Here is a 24,589-nt window from a genome sequence, read left to right on the forward strand (position 1 = left end):
AGGGGAGAGGAGGGGAGGGGAGGGGAGAGGATAGGAGGGGGGAGGAGCTCACGCCATCATGGTCTGCCTCCGAGGGTAACACACGGCCTCTGAGCAGCCATCATAGTGCCAGAAGGATTCATTCGTATTTAGGACCCACACTGAGCGTTTCAGTGACACCCTGACTTCACGCTCGATCAGACAGTTAAATTAGCGTTTGTACGTGACCTGACTCCTCTTCTGTCCCATTCAAGCTAATCTGCCTGCTGATTCTTTCCAGAGCCACGGACTCTGATGTTGACAAAGCAACATGATATAATATAAGTACATCATCCTTCCATGCACCAATATCAAAACATTATCCTCTGTAGAACAGCAGTGTAAATAAATAGCTATCCAGTTAAACTGCAGATAAAGTGCAAAAATTCTGATAAGATTTTTAAAAATCCCCCCTAACCCGAATGAATGAGTTCTGGATCTCCTCAGCGTTTAAGCTCCGATTCCAAGTGTGGCGGCACGAAGGTGGAAATCGGAATTTGTCGGCTACACCACCTAGGGGATGGTTACCACCTAGGAATTAATTAAGTGCACTATCTACACACCTTCTACAGATGCACAGATGCAGTAAGGCTCACAGGTTCAATGCCGCAACGAAGCACAGACAAGATTCTATAAAACTAATATTTATTTTGTTAAACTGCACCCACAAGGATAAAAAGTACAGGAAACCAAGAAGCCAACCAGATAGCCCCTTTACTTAATTTTCAAGGTCAACACAAACCCGCCCTCTGGTCCCACTCTTAAGGGGGGGTGAGGCACCACCCTAACATAATTAACCAGAGTGGCACTTAGCAGAAGGGGTCCCCTATACCACCCACACCCCCACCAGTTTAGCTGGTAACTCAGGCCGGACAAGTACAAGTAAAGTCACACAGATACAGTAATATTATGAGGCACAGCAATATCCCACTACACACACACACCATAAGCACTCCAGTAATACACAGCAGATGTCAAAGCAAAGTTACAGGCGTGGCGGCAAACTAGACACAAGCCAATAATTCAAACACAACACGAAAACACACAAGACTGATTCTGCCCTGATAACCTGGCCGCACACACCGAGCCACACGAGCCGCTGCACATGGAAACAATGAGGTTTACGTCAGAATGCTTGAAAGAAAACAGCAGCACTGCATTAACTGGCGCCCAGGAAGCCGATCCAATCAATCACAGGCAGCCTATGACCGCAATCCGGAAGAAATAATTCCTCTGCTCCTACGGGGAATGATCAAACTAGATCACCATATAGCCAGCAAATCACAACGAGGCCACAGAGCCCTCGCTGTTCACCACGAGAACGTTCCAGTTCGGGACGTTTCCAAAGCACCTCTAAACAGCGGAGCCCTGCAATGGAGCGGCACTCCGTGCTCACCAGCTGTTCCACGCCACCAAGACGAAACCAACAGGAACCCAATCCAGAGGGAGAAGGTGCAAACACACGGCCCTTAATCTTGCCACTCACCTGAACTTCCCAGCCGACTTCATAAAATAGCCCCCAGACCAATCACTAAGTATCATGTGATAAAGTAAATTGCGCAAATTCCACAAGGAATGAGAAAATTACAGCAAGCGAACCCCCAAATATACACATCTTAATGCACATGTACACAACACCAGCTTTCAGTGCTGCAGGGATTGCAGCTGCACTGCATTGATCGCAGTGAATTACACTCATGCAAATCACTGCCGTGCACACACTGCTTTTTCCTGCATTCTTTATGAAAATATTTTGCCAGGTGAATCTTTTTGTGTGGTAATATACAGTCATCAGCCACAAGCCAGCTGTGAGTTTTTGTTGGGGGGGTGGGGGCAATCAGAAATGTACCCTGTGTCTCTGCGAGATCTGTGGCCTGTGCTGCCTTATTAAATCAGAGAAACAGAGCAATGACACTGTCTCTCCTGCCCTTATAGTGTCCTTTGGCTACTTATTTATAGGGCACAATTACAGCTCTGACAGTAAGATCATTAACTTTATTTAAGGGTTTATTTAAGGGTTTAGTGTAAACGAACTTGCTGTTGTCTTTAAGATATTCATTGTCAAAAGGAAACTTGGAATTAGGTGATTGTTTAATGTGTGACAAGTTTAAAGCACAAATGGGTGTATCTGTATTAAATCACCCCACAGAGGCTTGTCAGGGTGCCCAGAGAGGAAGGCCAGGTCACTATATTATCCATTTGAAAGCTTGTAGTTTGTGGTACAGATCCCCCCATGGGACCCTGGTGTGGTGCAGCTGAGCACCGTCCAATCACAGGGCGGGCTGTGTGAAGAGGTCTGCGGAATAAAAAAGACTCAAGAGTTCTTTATTGTCAGCACATCCATGTATCCGAGTACAGTGAGCTGAAACGCTGTTTCTCTTGGGCCCTCTGTTGCGTTACATATAATTACAAATACATAAATATGAATGCGTAACATCATCTACACAATACGGTATAAATACTAATAGTGTAGGATTATGTGGATTAAGAGTGGAGTTGAATCCTAATAAGGCATCCGGCAAAGCACAAATAGTGGGTTTTTATGAATTGTTATTTTATACAAACATTAAATAATTATGCGCTGCCATCTGAATAACGATATGGTACTTAGCCTGTCTAACTTATAATACCAATAATACTTGATAGGGATGTTAAAAATGTTTGTTACGCATTAATTATTTACTTTACTATAATGTTTTGTGACTTTTTAGTGAGTGCAGGTGAAGAATAGGTGCAGTAAACTATGTTAGCTGTATGTTTACAGTGAATATAAAATGTCCTAATGGACAGAATGTAAGCCGAGCTTGTGTTCTGTGTATCAGGGGCCAGATCAGATCAGTTTAGTCAAGGTTTGATTAAGGTTTCATTCTTGGCTTACAGTGCATCATATTCTGTCTATTTAGCATCCTCCAGTAAGGGTGGATGGTGGGGGTCACAGTGTCCACACAGGCATTTATGTGCTTAGAATTTCATTTATTGGTCTGAATGTGGGCTAGGGACTGAATGTTATGTTTAAAATAATTTTATTTTCTATGATGTAGATGTCATACATGTTTATTATAATAATGATTTATAGTGTTTATAATTTGAACACTTAAATATTGGTTTATGGTTTTCATAAACCTAGTAACAGTTTATTGAACCACACATATTAACACATATTATTTAACTATAATATTCTAAAACTAGTGCAATAGAAGTGCAATAAAAAAAAACTGGATTGTTACACCTATTTCCACTTTTATTCAAATATAAATATAAATAGTTTTATTGCCTCAACAAATTCAGATACAAATACAAACCCTGGGCTCTCTGCACTTAATGTGCCTGAAAGTGGTGTAGTGCAGATGTATGCTGAATTACTGTCAGGGATCCGGGCAGGTTTAGCACGAAGGGGTGGCATCATGCAGGCGGGGAGCAGAAACTTTATGACCCACTGGTGGCTCAGAGGACAACCGGGGACTCATTAAGAAACAGGGAAGACACTAGAAATACTTATTAAACAAAAACAGCTTACGAGGGGTCAAAAGTAAAGGGGGAACTTAAATATGAAAATGGAACTAGGTAACGAGACAGCAGGAGTGACACATAGACAATTAACCAATGAGGGAGGGTGCAGGACAACAAGCAATCAGGAAAACACACAAGGGCAGGCAGAAGAACAGGCAATAATTAACTCAGGGAACTGGGAGGGGAAAACTAAGACACTGACAGAAACAAGGAAAGGGAAACTTCAGGAGGGGAATAACAGACAGGCAGAAACACAAGCACAGGCACAAAGTATGAAACCAAAACCAAATACAAATCACAAGACACAGGAACTAGAATGAAGCACTAGGGAACAAAACAAAAAAACAAAGGAGGCAGGATTCGAACAGGCAGCAAAGGGATTTGCAGGTAGCCACATGCACAACACATGGAGCCATGTGGCTGAAAGGGAGCAAGTGAAAATACAAAGACTGACAGGAGGGACAGGTCAGCTAGCAACCCAGGACTCAGGAAGTTGATGATAAGAAGGCCTATGATGTCATCTACTTAGATTTCCAAAAGGCTTTTGATGTTGTCCCCCACAAGAGGCTCCTACTTAAACTCAAAGCGACAGGTATTTTAGGTACCGTAGCGACCTGGATTGATAACTGGTTAACAGATAGGAAACAGCGAGTAGTTATAAGAGGCACAATGTCACAGTGGGCTTGCGTTCATAGTGGGGTACTGCAGGGTTCGATTTTAGGACCACTGTTGTTCCTAATTTACATAAATGATATGGATACCAATATATACAGTAAACTGGTGAAATTTGCAGATGACACCAAGGTGGGTGGTGTAGCAGATACTGAATTAGCGGCTCAGCAGCTACAGCGGGATCTTGATTTAATTAGTGACTGGGCCAATACCTGGCAGATGAAATTTAACGTTGATAAATGTAAGGTACTCCATCTAGGGAGCAGAAATATAAAGTACAGGTATTTCATGGGTGTCACTGAAATAAAGGTAGCTGATCATGAGAAAGACCTTGGTGTGTATGTTGATGCTTCCATGTCCCATTCTCGCCAGTGTGGAGAAGCAATAAAAAAGGCCAATAGGATGTTGGGGTATATCTCCAGGTGTGTGGAGTTTAAGTCCAGGGAGGTAATGCTAAGATTATACAATTCCTTGGTGAGACCTCACCTAGAATATTGTGTGCAGGTTTGGTCACCATATCTTAAAAAGGACATTGTGGCCTTAGAAAAGGTGCAGCGTAGGGCCACAAAAATGATTCCTGGTCTTAGAGGAATGTCATACGAGGAACGGTTACTTAAGCTAAATCTGTTCAGTCTCAAGCAAAGGAGACTGAGGGGGGACATGATCCAGGTATATAAGATTCTAACAGGTTTGGATGCTGTTCAACCAAATAGTTACTTCAGCATTAGTTTAAATACACGAACTCGTGGCCATAGGTGGAAATTAGCGGGAGAACATTTCAAGCTGGATTTAAGGAAGCACTTCTTTACACAGCGTGTAATCAGAGTATGGAATAGCCTTCCTGATAATGTAGTGCAAGCTGAATCCTTGGGTTCCTTGAAATCAGAGCTAGATAAGATTTTAACGACTCTGAGCTATTAGTTTAGTTCTCCCCAAGCGAGCTTGATGGGCCGAATGGCCTCCTCTCGTTTGTATAGTTCTTATGTTCTTATGTTCTTAACCCCTGCTGGCCAAACAGGGAAGGGACACAAAAGACTGAGACAACAGGAACTGACCCTGACAATTACTAAGAGTGAAACTGTTTTAAGAAGCAACATTCCTGGTGTAGAGAAGAGTCTCGGATATGGGAATATGAAAGCTCAGGTCCCACCGGGTGTCTCTGTGGTAATTAGCTTGTCCTGTGCATTTCCAGGGAATTTCACGTATCGTTATGGCTGTGAAGGAGCCGCACTGTGTTTGTGCTTCAGCGACGATGCTGAACGGGGTTTGGTACATGGGGGGTGCAGGAGCTTTTGGACAGGGATGCACGTGATACCTCCTCCGAGCACAAGGTGTTATCTTTTGAATGAGAACTCAACTGTCGTCGGAGGAGGTGCAGCGATCAGCAGAGAGGATGAAAGAGAAGCAGGCCCACGCTGCAGAGGGGAATGTTTGAAGGGAGCAATTTCCAGAAAGCGTGTAAGCATTCTGCAGAGATGATCCTTTGGGGGGATTTGAGCTGGATCCTCCCTCCACTGTCTTCCATAAGTTCCTGACAGGAAACAATAGATGTTACAGCACAGGCACGTGAACCACGTCTCTGCTGTTCTCCTTCTGTCCATTGCACCATTTTCCTCCATTCGTATTTCCTCCATTCCACTTTTGTAGTTATCCTTTGAAGTTGAAGCAGAGTGGAGTCAGCTTTCGTTTATCTGTTTTCTTGTCTTTGTATTCTTTAAGGATAAGTTTCTTTATTGTTTTTGCCATGTTGGTTAGGCTGGGTCATTTTCTTTCATATATTTAATGAAGACTTTTAGGTTTGTACTTGCCTGTTCTCTTTGTAATGAATTGAAATCTCTTTCTGAATGATTATCTATAAATATGATTTAAAATTTGCTCTGACTTACCTCCACTAACTATAAAAGTAAACTTGCATGAAGAATTTGGGTAAAAGTTAGATATGCATATTATATGCAATGGCAATCACAACTAGAGAACGAGTGGCATTTTTGTAATACACAAAATCACGGCTTCTCCAAATTCAGAGTTATGAACAGAGCAGATGCATTTTAATCATATTTCAGAAGTGAAACTTCTGCTACATCCCAAAATAAATGGTTTAAACAAGAAATTTGAAGAAGACATGCAATTAAAATTAGAGCACGGTAAAAAAAAAAGTTGTAGAAGAACTAACAAATGATTTACATCAATGTCTACAAATGAATTCTGTCAACTTTTTTGATGGTTGCTTTCAGGAATTAATAGGAAGCGTAGAGGCCCTTGCTTTCAGTGATTAGCACATCGGCGCCCACAAGAAATAATCACTTTCTCACACTGCTCTGACTTTATTTTCTTCCAGTCTTTTCTTCCAAAATTTGGCAACTGTACTGGGTTTGTTTGCCATAATTTTGTTGTCAATTACCTTCCAGGGATTCTTGATAGGGTTCAGATCAGGACTCTGAGCAGGCCGTTTCATGACCTTGATGTTCTCAGCTTTGAGGAATTGCTTCACCTGATTTGCAGTGTGATAAGGTGGTTTGTCTTGTATAAAAATGACTGGCTGACTGGATGATACTCGAAGGGCAGAAACCGCATGTTGCTGAAGGAGGTTCTGATACTCGCTAGCATTCACCTTAGCATGTAGCCGTATGCCCACACCTACTCCGTCCACACAACATGCTCCTCAGCAAAGGACTAGTCTCGCCTTTTGCAGTATTCTTGTTGATGAGTGGCTGGACCACTGCAGAATGGGCTTTTAGTCCAGATTGTCCCAGATGGTGACACCCTGCCAAGACGTTCAAGAAGTTCTTGTCCTGCCCAGATCTAGTCTGGTGAGCAATTCCAACTGTTGAACCGATCTCCCATCATCCTGTCTACATGTGCTTTCGTCATATGTGGACAACCAGCCTTTTTTGGTACTAGAATGACTTAGATTTGTTGTACAGCTTCAGTATTAAAGAAATGAAGCTCTTGTAATGATTAGCTTCTCTTCCAGCCTTCATCTGAACAACCTGATGTCACAGGGTCTCAGGTGCTTTGAAGAGGTCCACCACCTTGCATAATGCCTACCAATGTAATGAGATAGACTGGGGATGCCAGATATTTCAGATTAGATGCAAGAACTGCCAAGTATAACAAATCGTTCTCTAATTTTCATCGCATGTCTTTCTCAAATGTCTTGTTTAAACCATTTATTTTATGATGTGGCATAGCGTTCACTGATGAAATGATTACATCTCCTTTATTCATGTTAGAATATCTTTGAATTCAGAAAATCTGTGACTTTGTACATTACAACAATGTCTCTTGTCCTCTGATTTTGATCACCACTGTAGCTTTTTGTGTTAAACACTCTCTGCACTTGCCTTTCTGTCCTTTCTGCCTTTTATGCACATACAGTACTGTCCAAAAATTGTAGGCAGCCAAAGAAAATGATGTTTAAATGATTATTATGTTGGTGTAAAACTATACTATTATGCCTGTCAAAGTGTTTCACCTTAGCAAAAATCACCCCGTTATTTGCAGCAATCGTATAATACGCCCGTGTATTTTTTGACTCGACCACTAGCAAACCTTGTATAGCTAATCGATGTTTTCTTTCACCTTTTTAACTAATTAATTAAGTGAGTTGTTCGTGAAATTTATTACATACATGGAATGGCTGAGGTGCCCCTGCAGAGAGGTTTGGGAACTGAAGGAGTGCTCGTCTAGCCGTCCAACTAGATATCAAAATTCAAGATGCAAGATTGTTTATTTGTCACACACTGGTTATGCAGTGAAATGTGCCAGCTAAGTCGCTTCTGCACTGTGCAGTAGAAAGAAGTGGGGAAAGAAGAGCCAGTAATTTCACTGGTAATTAAGGTGTTTAAATAATAAATAACCATTAATAGACTAAGTCAATCCTGGAAGATAAATAAAATGTAAAATAAAATGAAAACGTAAAATAAAATACTCTGGTTTCCCCCCACAGTCCAAAAACATGCTGAGGCTAATTGGAGTTGCTAAATTGCCCATAGGAGTGCATGCGTGAGTGAATGGTGTGTGAGTGTGCCCTGCGATGGGCTGGCCCCCCATCCTGGGTTGTTCCCTGCCTCGTGCCCATTGCTTCCGGGATAGGCTCCGGACCCCCCGCAACCCAGTAGGATAAGCGGTTTGGAAAATGGATGGATGGATGGATGGATGGATGGATGGATGGATGTAAAATAAAATTAAATAAGAAATTATAAACAAGAGATTAGAGGCTGGATTACGATACATTAGTGGGATAATGTACACGGGCAACAAAGTTACCCTGTACATTGTGTGCAATAGTGAACGTAGAGCAAACATGGAAAACGAACAGCATACAAAGTGGCACTGTGCATATAAGCTTCCAGACTTTTGAAGTGCAGACTTAAGGTGTGTGGGATCTGGGCGGGTAGGAGATTAGACTTGTCACTGTTTCACGGATTCTAATGGCATGAGGATAGAAACTCCCCCTGAATCTTTCAGTTTGTGCAATGCCTTTCCCGAGTTCAACAGTAACTTTTGGCAGAACAGAAGAAATTTTTACTAGTTTTTATGACGTTACTCTTAAGTTCCATCTGTTCTAATGTTAAACTCTCAACAGATTGAGTGATCTGGCTTGTCAACACATCATTAAAACTCGTGATGCCGACTTATTGATTCATGGGTGGGAATTCGGTCTAAAACATGACAGTGAAAGGCAGTGTTACCAAATCAGCACATGACGCCAAGTCAGGCCCAAGGGCCCCCTAGGTGGCAAGCAAACATTTAAAGGGTTATTTAATGTTCAGTTTACTGATCATCAAGGGTGACTGACGTGATATAATGACAATTTATTAGACATGGCAACAAGGAGTGGTCCAAAGGAAGTCTATTGTCTGCTTATATTGATTTAAAATCTAAAATCTTGCATCTAAACCCCAACCCAATGACACCGCCCTCATTAATGAAGACCTGGACCCAGCCAGCTATGAAACTGAATGTTTATGTGTTTTGGGGGGGGGGGGGGGGTGGAGGCACTGAAGAGAGCCCTGGCCAGCAATCCTGAGCAAAGCTGGCTGCCGCAGGCGTCCGGAGCACCTCCACACACAGCCCATCTTTTCTTGTCTTTTGGTTCCTCCTGCAGATTGGCTGCAAGATCACTGTCCTCCTCTTCATCTACTTCTTAGCAACCAACTACTACTGGATCCTGGTGGAGGGGCTGTACCTGCACAGCCTCATCTTCATGGCCTTCTTCTCGGACACCAAGTATCTGTGGTGGTTCACCATGGTCGGCTGGGGTGAGTTTGGGGGTCACGTGCCACCCCAGAGCATCATGGGGGGAGAGAAGGGAAAGACAGGAGCAGCATATACAGACCCTGACTCTTACACACCCCATTACCAGGTTTATTCAATTCATATAATACCAATACAAATTCAGATGCTGCTTAACTAAAGGAGCATGTGCAGGGGCGGGGCCACTGGGGCACGGGACTCAGCTGAAAGCTGATTGTCCCCCAGTTCAAAACATGTCATTGGCTAATAATAAGATTGGCCCTTTTAATGTCCCTTACTTTTAAAAAGTCCTAGAATTGCCTCACTCACTGAGAAACGTACAGCATCTGTATGTCTGTCATTGGCATCGACTTGTTGCAAAGTGTGTAGCCTAAGTGAGGCATGTGATGTCCGTGTTGTTAGTTATTTAAACTTGCTCTCCTTGAGAAAGGCACTGTGAATGGCTTCCGGCTTTTCGTTGCCATTGTGCTCCAAGGCGCCACCTCCCCACGCCTGTGTGAACTGCATGCTGGGTTACAGAGCTTTCCACTGAAGTAAGCTGCTGGTGGGACACGCAAACTCATTGGCTGTTTGTCTGACCGCCCACTTCACTTCACTGAAGCCAGAATCTTCTGGCACACCTCTGATTGCCCCGCATTAGGCTGGGCACGGCGCTCCGTCCGGGTCACACCGGGGGGCTTGATGTTTACGCGCCACAGACCCCCAGGTTCTCGTGATGAGTAAGATCATACGAGCCGGAGATGTCCTGAGTACACTCTGTTTATCCAGCCCTAGCGTGAGGTTCTGTCGCCATGGCGAGGAACGGGGAGTTTTGACACGTTTGACGTTTGTGGGGAGGTGTTCAGACTGGATGGGGGGGGGGGGGGGTTGAAGCAGACCTCTAGAGACACACAGGGAGGAGAGGAAAAGCACAAGAACAAGCAAAAGCGTTTTTAAGTCTGACGATATGCTACGGATCATTCTATGCACATGACAATCTAGCATTTCACACCCTGTTGATACATAATCGGTCATTATTAGCTGTAAGGGAAACTCGAGCCCGGTGCTTCTCGGGAGTCTGTGATCGTCTGCAGGGCAGGATAACGACTGGTGTGTGCCTGCAGAGGTCTGCTCACCCCGTTTGATGTGGTATACGCAGCAAACAAGAGAGCTTCTGTCTTTGAAATGCTGATTACCCACCCCAGCTTTAGGGGAGGACCTCACAGAAATCACCGTCTCACAAGCATCTGCAGTTTCTGTTTCTCTGTTAAGAAATGCAGTCTAGCGGGGTTCATTGGTCGTTATCCAATATCTTTACATTTCTGTCATAAAAACAAACATTAAATAGGCATATTTGGTGTAAATTCCTATTCAGTCTCATTCCTTTAATAAGATGGAAAAGTTTTGTTGTGCTCTAATGTCAGTCTTATATTTCTCATCTAACGGCATGTTTGCGAACGGCCCAGTACTGAAGTTTTTATGATAGTGAGGCTCTGCAGATATTGGCTCAGTCGCACTTCCAGAGCAGAACCAAAACCATACAAAGACAACAGTTCCTGAGACGGGGCGTGACATTCGCTGTCACCTTCATCAACATAAGCTGTGATGCGTCCCGTCCTGCATCTCTGAGGTCTTCCTGTGGTGTGACTGCTCTGGTTCCAGGTGTCCCCGCTGTCTTTGTGGCGGCCTGGGCCATCGTCCGGGCAATGCTGGCCGACGCCAGGTAAGAGACACGCTACCGGCCATATTTGTTGGACGGGTCTTAAACGAATCAGGAACAGGTCCAGAGTGATTACAGGCAGATTGTATTTCATCCAATATGTAAACGTGTGACATGTTCACTGACGTTAGGATTGTTTTGCGAATTATATATACTGTGGAAGTTTGCCAGAAATGTCCATATTCTTTATGACAGCTATGTCACGTCTATTAATAAGTATGTCAGGTATCATCACGCACGGCTGTGTCTCTCGAGAGCTGGTGCCCTCCTTGTTTTCTGCAGTTTCACACAGAGGCCGAACCCTGCATGATTCCTATCAAAAATGCACATGAATGCAGAAGGACTCTTGTGTAACTTTGGAGGGAAATGTGGACAGTTTTAGTGCTGCTGTAGTGAGTTTTTCTGCTCAGGTCTGGCTCCCCTGCATGCGGGGTGGGGTTGGAACTGTCCATTAGGCCATCAGTGATGGTGCGGGGGATTTCTGTCCCAGTTTCAGAGGGCGAGAAGGCGTCCAATGTGTAAGCCAGTCTGTTACTGTTCAGCTAGCCTTCACTGGGGGGGGGCAGCTCATTCTGTCAGGTCTTCCTCTGATTGGGCACCTTCAAGAAAATTTACTGGGGGGGCAGAAGCACCACGGCCTCTGCCACAATGACAACCCTATAAGTGGAGATTTCAGGTCCAGAGAGTACAAATCCAGACCAAGATTTTGTTTCAGCCAACTGGCTGAGGCCTCTGTCACTGTGACTCTTTATACTCAATTAATTGGTTGAAACAAAATCTTGGTCTGGATTTGTACTCTCTGGACCTGAAATCTCCACCTCTGGAAAACCCTAACCCAGCCCAACCCAACTAATCCGTGTCCCTGCAGATGCTGGGAGCTCAGCGCAGGAAACATCAAATGGATCTACCAGGTGCCCATTTTAACCGCCATTGGAGTAAGTGAGCTCAGCACCTGCAGCCTTCTGCAAACCCACCTGTGTATCTGGTATCATGCTGAAGGAGGGCTCTTCCAACCAAGGGTGGGGTTATTGGTTATGTGGTCCAATTCAAAACGTCACTTTGGCGTCCCCCTGAAGATCGTAGCTAACTAGGTGTGTAGCAGAACATGATGTTTCAGCATCTCCCAAACCCCAGGGGTCCCATGCAAATCCATGGTATGAGTAGGTGGTAAATGCCACTGATGCTTCCAACAGGCCTTACAGAACATATGAAGGCCATTATAAGCTTTTCTATGGCTCAAATTCCATTCCAAAGATTGCGTTTGTATGTTCAATGCAAGACTTTACTTCCCCTATCACAGTAGATTAAATTGCCATTGTTATTAATAGCTGCTAGAAACATACAATAGAAATGATCTAAAACGAATACATCAGATGGTCCACAAAAGATACTCTATTCTAGGCAGGCAGCAGACAGTTAGCAAAAAACTACCTCCCCCCCCCCCCCCCCCAGTGCTGGTCTATAAACAGCCATTGTATGGGCTTGCCTTCTGGGTGTAGATGGGTTCTGCCCACTAGCTTGGAACTGATTGGATCAGTGACAGTTTGCCGGTCTGCCTGAAACCTTTTTAATGGTCTAGGCAAAGGAACACGGACCATGAGCTTAAGCAAGGCTTTTTCTGAGTGTCAGATAGTAAGCCAACGGCAGGATTAGGCACTAGCTGTCAGCGTCGCTGCTTTCCTGGTCCTATCCCAAGTGTTTTGTCCCCGTGTCACTGCCTATCCCGTTCCTGTAGTATGTTTCCCTGCTTCCCAAACTGCTCCATAGCTCAGCGGGTTACATCTGCGGCCTCAGAGGCTGACCCCCTCCCATCATGACTGTTTGTATTGATTGTTTTCTGTTTTCCTTGTACCTCTTTGCTTTGTGTGCTTGTTTTCATTTGCCCTACTTGTGCTCCGTTTAATTTCGGTTCTGCTTTTGTTCCAAGTTTTTTCTCCTAGCCTCGTAACTCTTAGTGTTCGGTAATGCTTCCTAGTTTGCTAGTTTCCTGTGTTTGTAAGTTTCTCCATCTGTTGCTTGTTGTCCTGTACCTTTGCTGTTTGGGTAATTTTCTTAGGGTCCACATCTGTCTCTTGTTAGCCTGATTGCCTGTATGTATTTAAGTGCCCGCTTTCTGTTCCTGAGTTAGCCATTGCGTGTGTTAGGCGTGTGGTTGTTTCAGCTTTGTACTAGTTTCTGCGTATTACAGCCTTGCTTGTTTTTTTTCCCTTGTTCTGTTTCCTGTGTGGCCGGTTTCCCTAGCATGTTGATTTATGGTTCCACCTCGGTTCCTTCTTTTATCATTATCGCTCCCATTTTGTTCTGACCCCACATGGTCCCTTTATTTTCTGCTTTCCCCTTCGAGTTCTGTTCAGTTCTTTAAAAAATGCCTTTTTGTCTTGGAGCTGCTCCGTAGATCATCACCTTTTTTCCGCCTGTGCCACGCCCCACCATTACAACTAGCCTTAAAACATCACTTATACTTTCCAATATTAATGTAGTATAGATGCCCAAATAGCAATGTTTCTCAGATAACTGTGCGTATTTGTTTGGCTGTGGTGGATGCTGTTGGAATTTTTCATCTTTACATTCATTTGTATTTTATTCACACATCAGTTTACTGAACGAATCATGTTCATGTCTGAAGTCGTTTAGCTATTACTTTCAGCTGCTTTTCTTAATTATAGGCTCTACCGTGGAGCAGTTGTATATTATTCAAACTTGTTTTCCTCTAAAATCTAACAGAAATTAGTTGTAAAATGATTAATGAAGAAATTGAAATCGAGTTTGAACACAAACTTATCCAAAGGGCACACATAACAACTGAACAGATAGAAACATGAATGCGTTATTTTTGAATGTTATTTTTCCCCTGTGGGACTTTTTTCCTTCTCATTTTAGATGCATTGAATAATTCAGAATCACGGGGCTCCTGGGTAGCTTCAAACTGCAGAAAAATGCTGTGCGTATTTAAAATCTCCAAGTATGTTCGCCCAAAATCACTGTCATTGTCCACTGCAGTCAATTAACGCTTCGCGTTGAAAGGCTGCAGCTGCTGTAGCGTGCCCTACAATGCAGTGCAATAGAGCACAAACAAAACAAATGAATCATAGCATCTTCATTACAATAATCAGGCCTGGAACAGTCTGTCTGTTACCTGCCTCCACTCCTTAGCAATTAGCATTATACACTCATATAATACTGTGAATGTGTCAGCCTGCTGTAAGAGCAATATTCCTGATAAAACGGAAGAGATCATGCATATAATTAAAATCCACAAAGTTCCGGTTGCAGGAGTAGACCTGTAATATGGTAATATGGTCACATTCTCACCATGGTTTGAATTATATGTGAAACAAAGGGGATTGGTTGCATTCGCTGAAGGGGCGGGCTCCCCACAAGCCAATAAAAATCAACCCCCCCAACAGAAAACTGGTCATCCAAAGAGTGACTCGTACGATTCATCCAGAACTGATATTTCAAGATGCAGGGAAAGTATGGAGAGGGGTAACCAGGTAGACATTTAAAGATGTTGAATGTATAATTAATATAATGATATCAGTATTGTGACCATCATGGGGAAGAATGAATCCATGTCCTTTTGTTTATCTCCCCGGTTACAGTCCCTGAGTGAAGGCGAAAATGCAGCATGTATATTAAGTGAATTCAGTAGCAGTATAATAAAAAACCAAAATGTACGGTGAGATCTTCCTGACATGGATTTCATTCCAAACCAGTGATATTATAGTTCAGATTTTTTTTATTTAGTTTTCCTATTATATTATTTTAAATTTTCATTTGAAATACAGTTGACTTTTAATTAGTTTTCAGTGTTGTTTTATTCACTTTTATTATTTTTTTAAAGGTATATTTCTGTTTACTTTTTATATATTTTAATTTAATTTTATGTGTTAGTAATTTTACTTCTAAGGATTTACTGAAAGCTGTGGAGCTATTTCATGTGTCTGATGTTTAAAGGATCCTACAAGAATATGCAGTTCGCATGATGTAACTCAAAAGGGGCAGAACATGTAACGGGTGTTATTATAATGGCAATTAAAGATAAACAAGTCATTACTTTAGCTAAATAGTATTAAATACACTAACGGAAAGTATTTGATGTTTGTTTTTGTTTTATTTCAGTTCATTTCAGGAACAATTTATAGTTTTTGTTTAGTTGTAGTTTTTTATTTTCATATCTTTATTTCAGTTTATGAAAATGTTTTTTTACATTGTCAGTTCTCTGTAATGATAATAACCTTGTTCCATATCATCAGTGCGATGGGTTGAGCAGATAACACTTATGATGCATTCAGGAGTCATAGTAATGGAGTGATATGGGGGGATGGAGGGATAGAGAGCTGGGGGATGGAGAGACGAGGGATGGGGGGATGAGAGATGGAGATGGGGTGATGGAGATGGAGGGATGGGGGAATGTGTTGATAGAGGATGGAGCGATAGAGAAATAGAGAATGAGGGATGGGGATAGGAGATGGAGGGATGGGGAATACGAGGCGGAGGGATGGAGAAATGAGGGGGTGGAGCATTGGAGGAGTGGGGGATGGAGGGATGGAAAGATGGGGGGGTGGAGGAAATAATGCCCAGCGCTTTTTACTAGTCAGGCTGGTAGTAGGGTTTGGGCTCAGGATTTGGGTAGGTAGTAAGCTTGGGTTTATTAGCAAGCAGCTGCTAGTTGTCACTGTCCCTCTGCAGTCATAAAACATTGTTTGTTCGTTCACAGGTCTCATTTGCAGACAAATGCACTTCAGACCTCAGCATAGCTCTCTGTGCTATAACGTTGTGATGAAATTTTTATGATTAAAATATGATGTAATGTAATGATCACAAAGAAATAAATAAATTGGCAGCTATTTGAAACGTACGGCAAAAATGGGCTAAAATTAATGCATATTCTTTTCTTGTTTCTTTCAGCTAAACTTCATCTTATTTGTAAATATTGTACGGGTGCTTGCAACAAAGATCCGGGAGACCAACGCAGGGCACTATGACACAAGAAAGCAGTACAGGTGTGTGTATATGTGTGTCTGTCTGTATGCATGTGCGTGTGAGTGTGCATATGTGTGTATGTGCGCGTATGTGTGTGTGCATGTATGTCTGGGTGTGAATATGTTCATGCTTGTGTGCATGTGTGTGTGTGCGTGCGTGTGTGCATGTGTGTGTGTGTGCGTGCGCACGTCCGCGCGCGCGTGTGTGTATGTGTGTGTGTGTGCGTGCGTGTGTGCATGTGTGTGTGTGTGCGTGCGTCCGCGCGCGTGTGTGTATGTGTGCGTGTGTGCATGTGTGTGTTTGTGTGTGTGTTTGTGTGCGAGCGGGTATACCTTACCTTAAGGGGAGACAATATACTCAGAAGGGAAAACTCAATTTAATAAAAATCGGTGACTGCTATGAAAAAAGTAAAATTGCAAAAACTCTTGTATTTGGTTTGGTTATGGTTATGGTTAGGGCAGGGTGGGGGTTAAGGTTGTCATAGTTAGCAATAGCTAATAGAAATGAATGTTTACCCGATATGCACGTACGTGTGTGTGTGTGTGTGTGTGTGTGTGTGTGTGTGTGTGTGTGTGCATGTTCATGTGTGGGGATCCAGCTTCCAGGAGGCCCACTCCGAGTGCCTGTTATACTTTCATAGACATAAATGAATGAATGCAGGATAAATTGAAGGGCAGGAGGATAATATGAATGTGGATTTAACCATGGCAATAACATACTGATGCATTTATTAGTGCTGAATATCTCATTTCTCACATAGGGTGTATTTTTAAAATTAGCATTTATATGAAAAGCAGTCATACAAAAATGCTCTTTGTATAAATCAATAAATTTTACTCCTGTGAGTAAACATTGTTTTTAGTACACAGCAAAATAACAAGAAAATTGAACTTTGATGTATCAAAAATAGAAGTTCAGAGCTGTGACAGTGACTCATCAAAGATAGAGGTCCCCCGAGGTAGCAGTGATGTCATTTCCTGCCCCTTCAGCATGTCCTGGCGAGGCGGCAGGCAGCATTCACGGTGATGGACTGTGATGCGTCACGTCCCGGTTTGGCTGAGCGGTGCTGTTCGGAACGCTGAGCTGTCTCCAGCTTTATGCTGATTTGTGCTCTCCACATGCCTTTTGATTTGAAATGATTGACTGCACACAATGAGTTAGGCTTGTGATCAGAAGGTTGTTGGTTCAAATCTCAGCAGAAGGGTCAAATCTCCATTGAGCCATTGAGCATTGTGCTCAGCCTCCTGAAAAATGCATGTCTTACAAAAGGAGAGCATGAAGCCAAGAAGCATTCCAATGTACCTGGACTCACGTAAATAAAGCATCGTTTCATTTGCTGGCATGCAATACGTCGATGGAGCCCGAGGGCGGTCCGTGCTGTGTGGCAGGTCCCTGCGTGTTTGTGAGGATGGCCTGGAATTGTCACACAGGGCAAACACAGTGATACAGGGCAGCAAAGGGCACGGACGCAGTGAGCGGCATCAACATGTGAGGCAGACGCCCGGGGGAGTCCTCCTCACGGTATCATGTGTCTCCCTCAGGAAGCTGGCCAAGTCCACCCTGGTCCTGGTGCTGGTGTTCGGGGTGCATTACATCGTGTTCGTGGGGATGCCGCACACAGCCAAGGGCGTCGCCTGGGAGGTCCGCATGTACTGCGAGCTTTTCTTCAACTCCTTCCAGGTACTGGTGCTGCTGGCCATCGCGCGGACCATTATCCAGCGTGAAATTCTCCACTCATCCCACCTGGTGGCCTTCTGCCAGAATAGCAGGAAGACGTCCGAAGTCACGCACGATATCGTCACACTCCATTACTGCAACATCAACATAATACATGAATTAGCAGCAGTTAGAACAGGACTAAATGCATGCAAAAAAAAAAGTAAATGCAAATTTACACCAAATCATGTGCTTTTACAGTTCTTAATTTTATCTCAGTAGAATGTTGGTTCTGCGGGGAAGTCCAGCTCAGAAGCATCAGCGTAGGACGTGCTGTTCTTCTCTAACATGGTCTTTTTAGCTGTGAGCCCATCTGCCTCCGGGTCTGCTGGAGCTTCCATACCGGCCGTATTCCTTCCAGCTCATTCTTCCTCCTTATATAAAAAAGTTCTCTAGAAAGTTCCCAGAGCTGAGTAGAGGCACACGGCAATGGGGCTGGATATTCACCGTCACGTGCAATAAAACATGCTTCACCTATCGGCCGAGCCATTTGATTTATAAGAGAAGGACCCTCTGCAGCATTTGATCGTATGTTGGAAACACTTACAATTCTCAGCCCCCTGGTACGCTGTCATTCACAATCAAAACTGATGATTCACTTTACTCAGTTGTAGCCTTGAATTTAAAATATTTTTTAGAAAGGTCCGTCACCCCTCTGAGCGCCTCTAGAGGTGCTTCTCTGGTGCCGCGGAGTACTATGGCGGAGACGGGGATGGCGTTCACATTTCACGCCCACTCTTGGGCACCCGCCGATGAGCAGCTTCATTACCCGTTAACTTTCAGTCGTCAAGGCCACCTTTCCGGAAAGGTCGCTTCTGTCCAGTCGCTTCTGTGAGTCACCTTCCAGTTTTGTGTGCTCACTGCCCTCCCCTCCATGTTCTCTTTCAGGGCTTTTTCGTCTCCATCATCTACTGCTACTGCAACGGCGAGGTGAGAGACGCCGATCCCACATCTGGCAGATGAGCTGCCCCCCACTCAGACACCACGTGGCCCTTAATTGAGAGTGGTCGCTATGCACACCCCACACTTCTGTGTCGATACGAGACCGGGGGGCCCATTAACATCGCGACACTTTCCTCTGTATCTTCTCCTGCATCTGTGTCTCCTGTTGATTGCCTGAGCACTCAGAGCAGAGCAGCTACGCGGCAGAGAGACACACGAGTGCCTCACTGGAGAGTAGTGACACCCCCAGATGACACATTTAACTTAATTAAGCAATTAAGTTCTCAGGTGGTGCTAATTCTGGCAGCTGGTTTGTTCTTCCTCACACTGTAAACAAGGTAGACGCTGTATGTGCCCCCCCCCCCCCCCCCCCCCCCCGCCCCACCCCCGACTCTCAGGTCCAGACAGAAATCAAGAAGACGTGGACGAGGTGGAACCTGGCCTTCGACTGGACGGCCCCGGTGCGGTGTGGGGGATACCGCTACGGCTCTGTACTGACCAGCTTGAGTCAGAGTGCCGGCAGCCAATCACAGCTGGCCGCTGTCTCCCGCTCCACCGCCCTCTTCTCCAGCCAGGTGTACCGTAGCCGGGGAGGGCGCTCTGCCACCACCCAGGCTGCCCTGCCAGGCTGCGTGCTCAGTGGCTCAGAGGGCGACAGCCTGCCCGCATCTGCCCCCGAGGAGCGCGACGAGAGCGCTGGGCATGTGGACGACATCTCGCTGAAGGAGGCGCCATGTGGGCCCCGTGGGGCCGAGGCCGACCAGGAGGAGAGCATATAGGATGGGGGTGGGGGGCCCCAGAAGACCCTCACACACACAGGGGGAGAGAGCCCCCGTGAAGCTCTTACACACACATGGAGAGAGGGGCCCCCTTGCAAGGCCCTCACACACACAGGAAAAAGGGCCCTATACAGCCCTCACAGGCACATGCAAAGAGGAGCCCCACAAGTTCCTTACATACATGCACAGATAGGGGCCCCTCAAGGCGCTTAAACGCACATGGGGAGAGGAGCCCCATGAGTTCCTTGCATGCACACAGAGATAGGGGCCCCACAAGGCCCTCACACACACATGGGGAGGGGGGGGGGTCCATGAAGCCCTTACAAACACATGGAGAGAGGAACTCCAGCAAGGCCCTCAAATGCACCTTAAGAGAGGGGCCCCACAAGGCCCTCACATGCAGATGGGGATAGGGGCCCCACAAGGCTTTCACATGCAAATAGGGATAGGGGCCCCACGAGGCTTTCACATACAAATGGGGATAGGGGCCCCACAAGGCCCTCACATGCAAATGGGGATAGGGACCCACAAGGCCCTCAATGCACATGGAAATAGGGGCCCCACAAGGCCCTCATACGCAGATGGGGATAGGGGCCCCACAAGGCTCTCACATTTACATGGAGATAGGAGCCCCACAAGGTCCTCGCACGCAGACCAGTAGAGGGGCCCCCAAGGGGACTTCACACACTCACATATTGGCATGTGCATGGACACACACAGGCACAGTCTATCACGCACAAACACGCCCTCATGCCAACAGGATAGACCCCTAGTGAGGCGGGGGGTGGACAGCCACACTACTGTCCTCTGCTTTTTCCTGTCATTTTAAATCCTAATGTCCTCATTGCCTGGCAGTACATGAATGGCGACTGTTTAACTTTGCCTGTAAACACTGAGCATTACGGGGAAGGAGTGTGAGGGTCCCCGTCTGGCATCTCTGTGACCACCAACAGCTCTCAGAGTATCACTGCTAGTGAGGGGATCTCGGCTGATGTCCCTCTGGTCAGCAGCTCAATAAACCACTATATTTTTCTGGCTTGTACAATATGCTCTCCTTTGTTTGTGTGTGTTTGCCGTGGGCCCTGTACATGCACCCTGCTCGGGATCACTGCACTGGAAAAAAAAATCTCACTATTAATTTCAAAACTCTTTTCCCAAGACCTGAAGCTTAAATGTTTCTGCAGTGTAGTGATCAGGTGAGGGACCGATGCTGGTCCTGTACATTTAATGAGTACAACTTAGGGCTTGAAAGCTAATAGTCAGCTTGTTTAATTACTTCAGCTTAGTGGCTGGTTTAACTGCAGTATTCATGATAGACTCAGATCAGAGAGTGAGAGCATGACCCCCCTCTCCCCCTCCAAGTGAAAAACAGGACCCAAAGGAGTCCAGCATGGCAGATTCCAATGATGCTAACAGCCTTATGCTGTGCACCCCCACCAGCGAAATGAGAAGGCAGTGATTGGCTCCATCAGTGAAACACACAGAGCTAATCAGTTTCTGATTTGTTGCTTTGAGGGATGCCCAGCCTGTCACCTGCAGGCTCAGTCACCCATTTCCCGCGGCGTAATGCCCTCCTTACGTGTGAATCATATGGTCACGCCCTCTAGCATCTCTGCTTTTCTGCACAAACCAGCATTCTGCTCTGTTAGTCACTCGCCGTTTGGCAGAATAAACACCATTCAGTCAGAAAATAACAGGATATGACAGCCTTTCCGGCAGGGAAGAGTAAATGTTAGAATGGTTTGTGCAGAAAGCTTTTGCTCAAATTGTTCCAGTATAACACAGATATCTTCCTAAGCAGTTATTCATAAATCTATATCTATCCATCCATCCATCCATGCATCTTCCATACCTGGGGACTCTCCAATTATTTATACGGGGGAAAACTGTAATCCCTATATGACGCCCTTAACCCTACCCATCCCTAACCATAATCATAAGTAACCAAACAAAATACAAGACTTTTGACTATTGAAGTTTCTTGACTGCAGTGTCAAATTTTTGTAAAATTCATTTTCGTCTTGTGCAGACTGAAGAAACCACGATGTCAAAATAACGGGTTTTTGTCACCTTGTGGGGACTCACAGAAGCACGCTAACGCATGCACAAACACACATACCTGTGCTCCACCAGAAATACTCCGGTGAGCTTAAAGATCGGTCCTAAATGGGGTGTTTTCATGCAGCGGGAAGTGAAGGCCATTTCCTTCATTGGCAGGTAATTTCACACAGCCACTGTGAATTAGACATTAACACTGAGTCTCAGAAAAGACCAAGGCTAAAGCTTCAACTTCATAACCCCGCCCACACACACACACACACACACACACACACACACACACTCCCTGTATACAGCACAGGACAATTATCGCTCCATAACCTCTGGTTTCTCTCTTTCTCTTACGTCTTCACTCTCATGGAGGTAGGAGATGCTTTGTGCACTTCAACATGATTCATTCATATATATGAATATCAGTGTTGGGAAGTAGCTGACTACAATTAGTGATGCTACTAACTGAACTACTTTGTTCAGCAGCTCATTACTAGCCCAGTTACTTTTAAAACGCTGTAGCTTTTCCAGTATTATTTTCTAAAATAGCAATGTAGTGGCGAAATGCAGCATTGTTAAAAAAATACTACAGGTTGCTGTAGACCTATGTGACTTACGACTGATCGACCTTGCGACCGTTCTGAGGGCGCAGATATGTGGCAGCGTCTGCCAGCGCGTGTCACCCCACATGAGTGTATGACAGTTTATGCCCCAACTGTCAATAGATTATCAAAATCTATCTTTCTTTGTTGTAACCCTTCTCATTTTCACACAGCAGTTGTGAAGTATTCTTGTTTACACCAAAGAAACCTTTATTGTTTGCATTTTGCTGTTGTCTCTTAATTTTTTCCAGAGCTGTGTGTATATATATACACACATGCACACACACACACACACAGCTCTTGAATAAAAACTAAAGACTAATAAAACATGACCGACACAATCTGGACAGGAAGTGATGTCACCTTGTGTCTCAGATACTCCAAATGTCCTTCATTTCCAGCCTATTAAGGGACACAAATTGGCGAATTTCCCCTGGCATTTTCTCATCAGGTCACGAGTGATTTATCTTTTTCACCGTCTTTCATCATTTAAAGGGAGTTAAATGGCCCAATGTCAGCTAAGCACTTCCTGAGGTTCAGAGGTCTGCTCTCAGGTAGAGCCAGCACTTGACGTCACTTCAGTCACAAAGGTCACCTGCATGCACTAATCATTTGAATGGCAACACACTGAATACAGGAGGAAAACACGTTCACTGTAACATTGTGATCACTCAATGTAGGAATTTGACAGATACTACAAACAACTGTTTCTGAGCTATAAAAAACATTTGAAAATCAATATACCGTAAACATTCGATGCGAGCAGGAAAAGGCAGGAAGTTAATGTGCAGATTTAATGTATGTTTTTTGTATCCTCTATCTTTCATGTGCTGATAAACGCTGCATTTATCCAGTTCCTGGGATTGTAAGTCTTATCTCTGTTAGTCCCCTCATCTCTGTTCGACTAAAATAAATGTCTCAATCCCTCCATTCTTCATGATTTTATATTTCTGCCCACTGCTTCTTTCCACTGCCACTGTGACACACAAATCTCTTTCCCTCTCTCTCTCTCACTCTCTCTATCAGATCGTTTACATTTCATTTATTCAGCGGATGCTTTTACATACATTTCAAAAAAAAACTTTCGATGAATTTTCGTGAGCCGACCCCCATGATTCACTTTGCTGAGAGGTGGGGCAGGTGGCAGGATATGATTTGGCGCATGACGGTCCGTGAACCCTGCAAAATGGGCTTTTATCCAAATGATAATAGAACAGAAAAAAGGGGGGGTACAGCAGAGCTGGAAGAGGTCATGGAGAAGAATCTGCTCGTGGCACCGGTGGTGAAATTTCTTTGCTCACCGCAGGATTTGAACCAGCTTATCCCTATGTGGTATGTGAGGGCGTCCTTTCTGATGATAATCTGCAGGAATAATTATGGATGTCCTTTTCATTCGTCATTCCAGAACATTCTGTTTTGATCCACCATTACAAGTAGAAACTTTTCTTGTGGTTGCCTCGGTCTGCCGTACACTGTCAGAAAAAAAGGATACAGACTTGGTGCAGTTTTTTTCCCCAAAGTACAAAAAATGTTCCTCAGCGTCCAAGGTACATTTACCTGCAGCTAGGGTATAATTGGCAGACCCTTGAGCGTACAGCACTAGTGACAAGTAATTGTATGATGATTCCACCCTGATAAAGACCTCACACATCTCAGTACACATGATGAGCCCCTCATACCCTTTACAGGATTGTTCTATTTGAAAATCCTTAGGGCTGCCCTTGGTAATAGCCAATGTTTCATCTTTGATAGTAACCGGGACTGAGGCAAGTCCTCTCAGTACAAGATCAGATGCTACTGAAGAGTCTCCATGTTCTGCCACTTTCGAATGAGCGTTTCTCAAACCCAAATCCACAATGAATGTCCCATCCACTCATCTTCGTCTCACTTTTGTGTTTGACGCCTCGTATTTTATCCTGCACGTCTAACATTCTTCTGGCTGACGAGTCTGCAGCAGCATCACAGGTCTTCTCCAGGCAGCTAGCTGAGCACGCTCTGTTTGTGCAGCTCTCCGTACCCTGCTGGGCCCACGGCTGACATTTTAATGAGGAGTAGGGATCCGTCAAGACTGCATGGCTGTTCTCTCCTTCTCTGTTTCTTTACACTATATTTCTGTTAAATCTTAGTTAATATAAGGGATTTTTGGAGAAAATATCCCTTCCAAGGAAGGAGTTTTTAGGCTGGCCAGAGCTCTCTCTCTCGTTACATAACAATTGCCCACGTTTTGTCCATGTTTAGATGCTGTTTGCATGTCATTTCATGCCCTCTCTCATGTTTGGACAGTCATGTGAATCACTGGGTTTGTCAGGCCACCGTCAAACACACGCACGTACTGTTAAAGGCTTTCTATTTCTATT

The 24,589-nt window shown here is 44.6% G+C and overlaps 1 protein-coding gene across 1 annotated transcript in view; it reads left to right on the forward strand.

The window, feature by feature from the left end:
* Positions 1–20,626, forward strand: part of LOC125709741 (parathyroid hormone 2 receptor-like) — a 41,570-nt gene extending 20,944 nt beyond the window's left edge. Inside the window, exons 7-13 of the mRNA XM_048978492.1 lie at positions 9,311–9,464; positions 11,101–11,161; positions 12,027–12,093; positions 16,070–16,164; positions 17,686–17,824; positions 18,749–18,790; positions 19,201–20,626. Coding sequence (XP_048834449.1) covers positions 9,311–9,464; positions 11,101–11,161; positions 12,027–12,093; positions 16,070–16,164; positions 17,686–17,824; positions 18,749–18,790; positions 19,201–19,581 — 939 coding nt within the window. The 3' untranslated portion in view covers positions 19,582–20,626. The remainder of the gene's footprint in view (positions 1–9,310; positions 9,465–11,100; positions 11,162–12,026; positions 12,094–16,069; positions 16,165–17,685; positions 17,825–18,748; positions 18,791–19,200) is intronic.
* The last annotated feature ends 3,963 nt before the right edge of the window (positions 20,627–24,589 follow it).

The sequence above is a fragment of the Brienomyrus brachyistius genome, chromosome 16 (assembly GCF_023856365.1).
Source record: "Brienomyrus brachyistius isolate T26 chromosome 16, BBRACH_0.4, whole genome shotgun sequence".
Lineage (NCBI taxonomy): Eukaryota > Metazoa > Chordata > Actinopteri > Osteoglossiformes > Mormyridae > Brienomyrus > Brienomyrus brachyistius.